The sequence below is a fragment of the Zingiber officinale genome, chromosome 10A (assembly GCF_018446385.1).
Source record: "Zingiber officinale cultivar Zhangliang chromosome 10A, Zo_v1.1, whole genome shotgun sequence".
NCBI lineage: Eukaryota > Viridiplantae > Streptophyta > Magnoliopsida > Zingiberales > Zingiberaceae > Zingiber > Zingiber officinale.
This window is the reverse complement of record NC_056004.1, coordinates 18,793,642-18,805,549: the sequence shown is the minus strand read 5'-3', so window position 1 is coordinate 18,805,549 and position 11,908 is coordinate 18,793,642. Positions and strand designations below refer to the sequence as shown.

Here is an 11,908-nt window from a genome sequence, read left to right as displayed (position 1 = left end):
TGTAATTAGTTTTGGTCTGCAAGATCTAGAGGGGTTGGAGCTCCCTCACGATGATGCCTTAATAATCAAAGCCATTATAGCCAACAGTCGCGTGGACAGGGTTTTTGTGGATACCGAAAGCTCTGTCAACGTGTTGTTCAAGAATACATTTGAGGGCATGCAAATCGACGCTAGTGAGCTCCAGTCCTTAGCCACTTCATTATATGGCTTCACTGGCAATGAGGTAAGACCCATGGGCCAAATAAAGCTAGCCATATCTTTGGGTTGCGAGCCCCTGGTAAGGACGAGGAGAAGCACTTTCATAGTGGTGGATTCTCTGTCCTCACACAACATCATCCTGGGGAGATCGGCACTACACGAGTTCCGGGCGACAGTCTCCACTTCCATCAGAAGATGAAATTCCCTATAGGAGACCAAGTAGGGGAAGTCAAAGGTGAGCAATTGCTTTCTCGCAAGTGTTACATCGACATGGTGAAAGTGGAGGCCCATAAGGCTCAGAGAACCCAGGATAGCAGTATCCACGTCATCCAAGAAGAACCTTTGCCTATAGCAGAGGAGCACATTCCTTGGAAGGAGGTCTAGCTCTATCCCGAGCGTCCGGAGAGCCTCACCCGTATATCGAGCGACCTGCCTATCGAGATTAAGATAGATTTGGTCAAATGTTTGACACGTAATAGAGACATCTTCACTTGGTCCCCAGAAGAGCTACCTGGAGTCAATCCTGAGGTGGCTAAACACAAGCTACACCTTCTACATGATTCCTGACCAGTCAACCAGAAGAGGTGAAACTTCTCGGCCGAGTAAAATAAGATCATTCGAGCTGAGGTGGACCAGCTCCAGAAAGCAGGGCACATTAGAGAAGTACAGTTCCCGCTCTGGCTCTTTAATGTAGTTATGGTGTCTAAATCCAACAATAAGTGGAGAGTCTGCATCGACTTTCGAGACCTCAACCGTGCCAGTCCCAAGGACTATTACCCGCTACCCTGGATTGATAGATGGTAGATTCGACTTCGGGCTGTGAAAGAATTTGCATGCTCGACGCTTATCAAGAGTACTACCAAATCCCGCTAGCGCAGAAAGATCAGGAGAAGGTCAGCTTCATCATGGCAGATGATACTATCTGTTACATCGTCGTGCCTTTTGGATTGCGAAATGTAGGAGCTACCTACCAGAGAATGATAGATAAGATCTTCCGAGAGCAAATAGGGCGGAACGTGGAGGACTATATAGATGACATCCTCATCAAATCTACTCTGGCTATAAATTTAATTTCTGACATAGAAGAGAATTACAGTACACTACGGCAATATGAGCTAAAGTTAAATCCGTTAAAGTGCTTGATTGGAGCTTGGGGGGAGGGGGGATTCTTGGGATACCTCGTTATCAAGTGGAGAATTAAAGCTAACTTGGAAAAGGTTTGAGCACTTCGAGATATTAAAGCGCCTCAAAATATGTAGGAAGCTCAGAAGCTGGTGGGAAAAATAACTACACTGTCTAGGTTTATATCTCAATCTGCGGATCGAGCACTACCTTTCTTCAAGGTGCTCAAGAGAGTGGCTAAGTTTCAATGGGATGAAGAATGCAACCAAGCCTTTGAAGAATTGAAAAATCACCTGGAGACCTTGCCCTCATTGTTCAAACCTATTGCAGGGGAGCCTTTTTGGGTCTATCTGTCAGCCACCCTTGAGGCAGTGAGGGCGGTATTGGTAAAAGAGCAAGATGATGTATAATAGCTAGTGTACTTCTTCAGCTACTTATTGAAAGGGGTCGAATTCCAATACACAATCCTGGAAAAGTTAGTTTATAGATTGGTACTTATGGCTCACTGCTTAAGACCTTATTTCTTAGCACACCCGATCACGGTCCTCATTAACAGTACCATGGGGAAGGCTCTCACTAACACAGAAGTAGTTGGCCATCTTATCAAATAGGCAACTGAGCTGGGAGACTATGACATACAGTATCAGCCCCGAATGACGATTAAAGCGCAAGCCCTGGTAGATTTTTTGACGAAAGTTCATCAAACTGATTCTAAAGAAACTTAGAAAATATACGTAAACGGGCCGTCCACCCAGCAAGGAAGCGGAGTAGGAATACTTCTGATATCCCCACAGGAAGATATCATACAACTAACCATGAAGTTAAACTTCAGAGCCACTAATAATGAAGTGAAATATGAGGTACAATTGGCAGGACTACAAGCAACTCGGCATGTCGGAGTCGCCCGGGTGGTCATTTATTCAGATTCTCAGCTTGTAACTCAACAAGTAGCAGGGAACTTTGAGGTTAACAGTGACAAGCTGCAGCTATACCGGGAAGCATATGAGAAAATGAAAGAGGATTTCAAGGAAGTCACAGTGACTAAGATTCCCCGAGCAAATAACCAAAGGGCTGACGAACTAGCTAAAATGGCCAGCTCTTTGACCACTTGGGTATTGGATAGGCCGATAGCCCAAACCTTACTAATAGCTCAGATAGACCTATAGAACAATGTGGAGGAGCTGATCAGTTGGAGATCCCCAATAATCATTTATCTTCAGCAGGGCGTCCTACCTGCTGATCTGGAGGAAGCTAGATTGATCAGGAAGAGAGCGTACGAATATACTCTGATTGGGGATCAACTATACAAGCTGGCATTTTCCATACCACTGCTCAAATGCTTAGATATGGAGGAGGCAGAGTATGCCTTGCAAGAAGTACATCAGGGGTGTAGTGGTAACCACATTGGAGGAAGGATGCTAGCTCGAAAGGTATTACTAGCCGGGTATTTCTTGCCCACTCTGCAGAGAGATGCTCAGCGATTGGTGAATACTTGCTTATCTTGGCAAAAGCATCATAACCTAACCCATCAACCGACCAACACACTGAAAACCTCAATAGTCTCATGTCCCTTTCACCAATGGGACATGGACATTGTAGGACCGTTTCCAATGGCACCAGGTCAGAGACGATTATTGCTCATAGTAGTGGACTACTTTTCCAAATGGGTAGAGGTTGAAGCCCTAGCCCGGATTACTGAAGGGCCAGTCATCCAATTTATATGAAAGAACATCTTATGCCGATTTGGAATACCGCACAAGCTGGTCTAAGATAATGGAAGACAGTTTCCAGGATGCAAGATTCAAGAATGGTGTTGAGGATTTGGAATAACCAAGGCCTTCACGTCAGTGGCTTATCCTCAAAGTAATAGGCAGACAAAAGTCACCAACAGGGAGAAAGTTCAGGGTTTGAAGGTCAAGCTGGATCATGTTGGTTGCGATTGGGTAGAAGAGCTGCCTAGCTGTTGGGATGTATACTATAAGCCTAGCTTTTGTATGAACATCTGTTTTGAAATATTTTGAAATGAGAATCACTTTGGTCAAATATCTGCATTTTATATTTATATATATGTTAATACAGTTGTCTATTTAATTTATATTGTAGATAACATGGTGTGTGGTGTCACACAAAAGATCATGTTATCGGTTCCCTATAAATTATAATAGTAGCTCACAACCAAGATGGATTGGAACAAACCATTGGAACAGTTGCAGTGTAATTTGGTATTATTCTGTCTTAACTATAAAAATACACTAGTACACTTTGTGTGTATTGAGCAGAACTATTTGAGGTTGTTCGATTTATACTGACTACATAAAAGAACAGAACCTCTGTTATTATGGATATCCGTCCTCTTAATCCCGATATAATAACAAGCATGTATACTTAGTATTTATTTTTTTAACTTATCAATGGGTGAGATTTATTCGTTAAATCAATAGGTCCGATGAGTTGGAAGATAGTATTATTTATAAGGTGTGTTGTTGATTATAGAAAGAAATTATGTCCTAATTATTTAGGTTGATGATGTCCCCTTGAGGAGCTCATAAGGATTTTCATGTAAACCCTACAGGTGGACTTAGTCCAACATGATAATAAAGTTGAGTAGTACTACTCTTGGAATCAGATGTTAATTAATTAGGTTGCCAGTAATTCAATTAATTAACGGGCATATGATATCTTAAACATGGGGAGATTAATGCACTCATGATAAGAAGGAGTCCATATTATAATATGGGATTGGTGCGGTAGTTCAATAATAACCCTTTAGTGGTATGAGTTATTATTGATGGACTTGGGTTGGGTGTTCGAGCCAACACAAGAAGCCCAAGCCCATTAGGAGGCCAAAACTAATTCCTCCTCTAGGTCCCTGTTGTAGCCTCTGTATAAAACCTCGCATCCACCCATCCATAACTTGGTTTGGTTTAACTTGGTTTGACTTAACTTGGTTTGGTTTAACTTACTTTGGCTTAACTTGGTTTGGTTTAACTTGGTTATAGAAAGGGAGATTTTTTTCTTAACAGAATTCTGTTATTTTTCTTTCTTTGTAACCGACGGCAAGCCTATAAAAAGAAATAGGTGGTGGCTCCCAAAACCTAATTTTCTAATTCTCCACAATCCTCTTCTCTCCTTGTGGTCGGCGCCCCTCCTCACCTTACTAGGGTCGCCCCTCCTCACCTTGCTAAGGCCGCCCCTTCCTCACCTTGCAAGGGTCGCCCCCTCCTCTCCTTGCTTAGGGTCGGCGGCCCCCTTCCTCTCCTAGCTAGGGTCGGCACCCCTTCCTAGCAATCCATTGGTGGCCAGCGGCTTGAAGAAGAGGAAGAAGATTAGAAGGTATCCCATCCTGGAGCCTCCTTTTGTAGCCAGCGGTTTGGAACCCGAGAAGAGAAGGAGGGTGGTGCTGTCTTGGTAGATCGTCACCCACACGACGTCCAAGAAGAGGAGAGGAATATGGCAGAAGATCAAGAGGTCTTTGGCTATAAAGAAAAGGTACAACTAGTTCTTTAATTCTGCTGCATAATTAGTTAGTTTTCTTTGTATTATTTTTGGAATACCAACACAAGAGGCCAACGATCTTGTACTTCGATTAAGGTGTGCTTTGATCCGTCAAGAACTTGCTTGATTGATTAAACACATGTCTGATCGAACATACGGGTTGCTAGGAAAAGTTCTGTACTTGTACAATTTTTGTACAGGGAAATTTAAACATAATGGAATTCCAGCACCTTCACTAGCATCCTCTGGGCATATCGCATGACTCCACGAGAAAACACCGGGCTCACCTCCTTTCACCTGGTCTATGGTAGTGAGGTAGTTGTGCCCATAGAAGTTGGAATGCCATCCATTAGAAGGCTGCTGTATAACGAAGAGAATGTCGAGCGATGACTTTCAGAACTAGATTTTATCAATGAAACTCGAGAATGAGCAGCTGCTTGATTAACTGCATATCGACAGTGGATGCGTCAAAACTATGATAAGAGGGGAATTCTCTGGTTCTTCAAAGAAGGGGGCTTAGTGTGGAAAATGACAAAGCCTGTAGGAGAGGTAACCAAGTTAGTACCTCAGTGGGACTGGTCGTATAAAATTGTTAAAAGGTTAGTGTCAGGTGCCTACTACCTACAAGATGCTCAGGGTAGGAGGCTGGACCGTCCATGGAGTGCTAACTACCTCCAGCCCTACCATACTTAAGTGAGTCATGCCTTTATAAGATTTGAGATCGGGACAACATGACCGGTCAGGCATGGAATACCCGGTCGAGATAACTCATCTAGAACATGAAGGGTGCTACTCGAAATACCGTTTTGTTTCCCCTGTATAAAAATTTGTACAAGCACAGAATATTTCCTAGCAACCCATGTGCTCTTCAAAAGTTAAACTTGGATTGGAAATGGAACTTAACATTTTTACTCCGAGTTCGTTCTTCAAAGTTAAACTTGGATTGGAAACAAAACTTAACATTTTTGCTCCAAGTTCAACCCTTGTGTTCTTCAGAAGTTAAACCATATTACAGAAGTTGATTAAATATTTATTTCAAGGATTGGCTTCCAGGTCGTTGGCGAGGTACTAGGCCTTCTTGGTTATGGGATCATCCACCACTTCCTAGATAAAGCCTTTCAAAGAAATTGAATATTTAAACTTCTCACGGTAACCTTAGGTTTAACTACAGAGATCTCAATCAAAGCACAAGATCGAAACACAAAATTGAAGCACAAAAATGAAAACATAAAATCGCTAGCCTCTTGTGTTGGTATTTCAAGATCCATACAAAGAAAATAAAACTAGGTATGCTGCGGAAAAATAACTAGTTATACCTTTCTTCGTAAACAAAGACCTCTTGATCTTCTGTCATATTCCTTTCCTCTTCTTGGACGTCGTGTGAGCGACGATCTACCAAGACAAAAACACCCGAACCCCTTTTGTTTCCAAGCCGCCTACCACCAAAAGATGCAAAGAATGGAACACCTCCTCCTCCTTCTTCTCCTCCAAACCGCCGGCCGCCAAGGTGCTTCGTCTCTTCGTTTTCTTTTCCTCCAAGCTCCAGCCGCCAAGAGAAGATGGGGCGCCGGCCCTAGAGGGAAGAAAAGGGAAGAAGAAAAAGAAGTGGGGCGCCGGCCCTAAAGGGAAGAAAGGGAAGAAGAAAAGGATGGGGCGCCAGCCTTAAGGGAAATGAGAGGAACTTATTAATTCTTAATTGAATTGTTTTTTATGGCACAACCTGTTCTCCTTTTTTAACCCTTTGCCCCAGATAAAAAAGGAGAAAAAGTAATAGATTTTTGTTTAGAAAAAATCTCTAGAAAAGAATTAACATAATTCTTTTTAGAAAAATTTCTTAAGAAAGAATTAGTATAATTCTTTTTAAAAAATTTCTAAGAAAGAATCAACATAATTCTTTTTAGAAAAATTTCTTAGGAAAGAATTAATATAATTCTATTTTAGAAAATTTCTAAGAATGAATCAATGTAATTTTTTTTAGAAAAATCTCTAATTCTGTTGAGAAAAAATCTCTCATTTTTTTTCTTTTCTTTTCTTTTGGTTTGGTCAGCCCCTTGCTTGGGCACCAAGCAGGGCTTGGCTGACCCCTTTCTTGGGTAGGAAGAAAGGCTTGGTCGGCCCCTTGCTTGGGCACCAAGCAAGGATGTGGCCGGCCCCTTTCTTGGGTACGAAGTAAAACCAAAACGAGTGAATGTGAGACTTTATAGAGACTACAACATAGACTGAGAGGAGGAATTGGTTTTGGCCTCCTGATGGACTTGAGCTTCCTGTGTTCGACCCGAACACCCAACTCAAGTTCATCAATAATAACTCATACCACTAAAGAGTTATTATTGAACTACCGCACCAATCTCATATTACAATATGAGCTCTTACTTATCATGAGTGAGTTAGTCTCCCTGTGTTTAGGATACCGTATGTCCGTTAATTAAATGAGTTACTGACAACTCACTTAATTAACATCTAGCTCCAAGAGTAATATCACTCAACCTTATTATCATGTCGGACTAAGTCCACCTGCAGAGTTTACATGATAATCCTTATGAGCTCCTCAAGGGGACATCATCAACCTAGAATACTAGGACACAGTTTCCTTTTATAATCAACAACACACCATATAAATAATATTATTTCCCAACTTGTCGGGTCTATTGATTTAACTGAATAAATCTCACCCTTTGATAAATTAAAAAAATAAATACTAAGTATATGTGTTTGTTATTATATCGGGATTAAAAGTACGCACATCTATAATAACAGAGATTTTGTTCTTTTATACAGTCGGTATAAAAAGAAACAACTTCAAATGGTCCTGCTCAATATACACATAGTGTACTAGTGTAATTTTATAGTCAAGATAAACTAATACCAAATTACACTACAACCATTCCAATGATTTGTCCCAATCCATCTTAGTTGTGAGCTACTATTTATAATTTATTAGGAACTGATAACATGATCTTCTGTGTGGCACCACACACCATGTTATCTACAATATAAATTAAATAGACAACTGTGTTAACATGCAACATTTGACCAGAGTGATTCTCATTTCAAAATATAAATGTTCATACAAAAAGCTAGGCTTTTAGTATACATCCTAACAGAACACTCACGAATCTTCTTTAAAAACGTGCTCAGGTCCCCGTGCTAGGGATAAACAGCTCGAGTTTCATTGAGTAGGGACTAAGGAAAGAGAATAAAATCTAAAGAGGAAGTAGTAGTGAGAACAGTGAAAATTAAATTAACTTTTATAAGTACATCGGGCAGATATGTCATATACAACAAGAAGAGTTATTTAAACTCTGAAAATACATCGTCGAACATCTCTCTGAGGATCCGAAAATGATCTAAAAAGTCCTCACGAGAGTCAGGGGGCAGATAACCTCCCTCCTTGAGCTATTGGAGTGCTCCCACTGCACCATAAGCCACATATCTGACGAAGCGATCCCCCACTTGAGAGCCAAACTCTGAAGAGCATAAGTATTCTTCCCGGTTCGCTTGTAGACGATCGTTCTCCCCAGCCTTATTATTCTCTAAGGCAAGAACGGAGCGGGATAGGGCAGACTGGACCTGAGATAGCTCTGCCTATAAGGAGCCCAGCTCTGTTACTTAAAACTCCATATCCCATCTATGGTCCATAATAAGCACATCCTTGGAGTTCAGCTCTTAGGTCAAGCGATCCATCTCTTGCTTATGCATAAGTTTGAAGTCCTCCAGAGCTACAGTGCGTTGAGTCAGTTTTGATTGTACCTTATCCTTGAGGGACAACTCCTCTTGACGCTTAGCCTCAGATAACTGTAGGAGAACTTCAAATCTATTTTTGGCATCTTAGATACGGTCAATCTCTAGTTGGGCCTCTTCCAGGGTTTGTTCCCGGGAGGTATTCACATTCTTTAAGGTCTCCACCTCTACCTTCAGTTGGGGCATGGCTGAAGAAGGATTAGAGAGTTGAGACTCTAGGTCCGCAACTCGATCCTTTAAGATCTTATTCAACCGATGAATATGTAAGAACATTTGATTTAAGAGGAGCGACTGGGCAAATATCTAGTCATAATAACATAAAAGTAAGAACAAAGAGTCAGAATAGGAGGGAAGCCAAAAGAAAAAGTGAAAGCTTACTGTGGTGGCAGTTTTAGAGGGCAGGTTCGCCAGGGCGGGTAGTGAGAGGGTATCCATCGCCTTCATAGTCTACTCCCATTAAGTTGCTAGTCGACTCCGCAATAGGATAGAGCGGGTGAAGAAGTAGGACAGAGAGGCCGGGGGCAGCAGGATGGCGACGTAATCCCCACTCCGCTGGGGCCAGGCTGAGAAGAAGTAGGCCCTGGTTGAGTAGAGGGACCAGTAGGCTCAAGTTGTGGGGAGAGATTAGGTTGAGAAGAGGTAGGTTCCGGTTGAGTAGAAGGGTCATGTGGAAAGGAGGCGAGCCCTGGATGAAGGGAAGGGTCGTGCGGAAATGAAGTGCTTGGTCGAGGGGAAGAAGGTTTAACAAGGGTGCTAGGTCTATACTGTCGTCTCGGATCGATCTCTTCTTTAATGGCCGAGGCCTTCCCTCACTCAGCTTGTGTCCGGACTCTGGGTAGCATAGCAGGGTCGCTAGAGAGTTTTGGATTAGGAACCGAGGCGGAGGCCGGTTGGGACTATGGAATAGCAGTTTGGGCCTCAGATACCAGGTCAGGTCCTATAGGTCTGCGCCTGGGTCTCTGCGAAGTGGTTGCTCATTCAAGTCTGACTCCTCTGATGGAGTTAGGGGTCGCCGAGTAGGAGGAACTAGAGGAGGGTACCTTGAAGGCTCAGGAGCAAAGCGAGCATGCGGAGTTGCTTGAGCGGCAGGACTGGGATCAGTTGAGGCAGCCGCCTCTAGAGGAAGGGGAGCAGAACGCGAGAGACCTCTCCTATCCAAAATTATGCATCCCTGACGGTTTATTTCCAAATCGCTCAGGGGAAGAGTTCTGGTGGAAGATGCTCAAGTCAGAGTATTCGCTACAAGAAAGCACCAGAAGTAGAGCAGAGTCACAAAGGCAAGTCAGGGCAGGGTAAGCCTTGCCTAGAGAGTGCGGTAGTCCTGAGGGGATGCAGCTCAACCTGAACAAAAACATCACATCTTCTGTCAGAAGCATAAGCAAGTCGAAGCGCCAACTTTTCAGTTGTGCAGATGCCTCCATAAAGTTGGGATATGTATGATAATCTCCCAGATAGGGTGCCGAAGGAAGGGTTAATCGCCACTGGGTAGGTCACTCCACGATGAAGGGTAAACATAGGAAAAAATATTTTTCCTTCCATTTTGATGTTGAGAATGGGAGGGGAGCAAAGAAGGTAGTGCAAGTACGGGTCTGGAGATGGAAAAGGCCCTCACTGTGACGACAAGGGGCAAAGAAGCAATGGAATAGGAGAGGAGTCCCAGGTACGTCACATACTTCACAGAGGAGGACAAACCCACACAAAATCATCATGAAATTGGGAGTAAGTTGACAAAGAGGAATGCGGAAGTAATGACTCACATTAGAAAAGAAAAGGTGGATGGGAAAATGGAGGCCGACGATAAACTGCTTTTTGAAAAAAGTCACATACCCCGTCGGAGGAGAAGAGACATTATGAACCTCAAAGGGGATGTGATATGCAGGGACATGGGGACTTCATACGTAAAGAGGAGATCATCCAGATCCACGCCGGTGAAGGTTGAGACTCCCGGAGTATATGCAGGCGTAGGGGAATCCATGAGAGGATTTGAACACAAAGCACAAGACTCAGAACATAGCAGGTAGCAGAAACAAGAGGACTTACGCTAGAGGCAAAAGATTCAGTGGGTCGTTAGGAGAAGGATATTTATAGTGTTCCAGGAAGGCGCAAAGGGCCTCATTATCAGTGCCCATCATGTGATCCATACACAAGGTAGCTGGCATCAACAATAGTCTTGAAAGCAATAATGATCATAAGATCATCCAAAAACAGCGCGCCAAGAGGTCGTGTCAGAAAAAGCTGAGGCAAGGGACACGAGGTAAAGGGGAATAAGGAGTTGTCGTGGCTTTGGAAATAGACGACGCTATAGGAACTCCCCCTCGGACCTATGAGGAGACTCTTGAGTATCGTGGTTCGCGACTAGTAGAGTAACTAGATCGCGTGGAGCTCGGTCGGGGACCCTGGGATATGCTGGTCAGGTAAAGTGATTAACTAAAGTAGCTAAATCGCTAAACCTAGTTGGGGCATTGAATGGGCCGATTAGGATAGACACCCGGTCGGGTAAAGTGACCTTCCTAGTCGCATGTCCTGACGCCTACATAGATGTTAAATTGACCAAGCACCTGCAAGAGGGATAAACACTTAAATTATGCGAATATATAAAGTGAAAAGGAGCATAGACCTTAAGGGAGCGTAATAAGTGAATAATACATTGCATAGGGGGTAGTCTGCCCGGTCACATGCTTTTCATAATCTTCAATTCAAAGTTACAGAATGAGGGGAAGTCTTACATCCTTGAAGAAGAAAGGTACAAGATAAACATAGACTAGTCATAGAAAGAAGGAAAAGCTTCGTCAGGAAGCTCTCTCAGGAGGCGGGCCCTGTCCAAGAAGGTATTAGGAGGACGGGACTAGAGAAAGCTTTGTTCATATAGTTGCAGCAAAACTCCTGGACCATCATAGCAAATCATTCGGTTGATAAGCTAGCCTATCTTCAACCTGAACTCTTGGGAAGCTATGTAGGTGGCCTTGTAAGCTGCCAGACGAGAGCTCTCGCCCTCCTGATACTCTTTCAATTCTTCCTTAGCCTTGCGTGCTTTGGCCTATGCCTCAATTAATTCCAGATGGGTGGATGTGGTCTCTGCCTTAGCCACTGAATGTTCATCTCGTAGAGCCTTGAAAGCAGCCTGAGACTTCTCCCACTACTTCCAAAGGATAGCCTCCCGATCAGTGGAAGTTAACAGATCTGCCTTTTTGGTCGCCAGGTCCCTCTCCAGAGCATTGTGCACTTCTTGGTGTTCACACAGACGCAAGGAGAGGGTGGCCACCTCTGTTTCCCTCTCCTCCGGGCCAGCTAAGATTTGGGCATGTCGCAAGCTCTCAGACTTGAGCTTGAACTCGCTAGTCTTCAAGGCGGT

At 43.4% G+C, this 11,908-nt stretch overlaps 1 protein-coding gene across 1 annotated transcript; it reads left to right on the top strand.

Moving 5' to 3' along the window:
• The first annotated feature begins 2,135 nt into the window (after positions 1-2,135).
• Positions 2,136-10,814, top strand: LOC122026484. The gene is made up of 4 exons (XM_042585225.1): positions 2,136-2,432; positions 2,544-2,750; positions 9,755-9,848; positions 10,765-10,814. Exons 1-4 carry the CDS (start codon positions 2,136-2,138, stop codon positions 10,812-10,814), a joined length of 648 nt encoding a protein of 215 aa, XP_042441159.1.
• Positions 10,815-11,908: the final 1,094 nt, after the last annotated feature.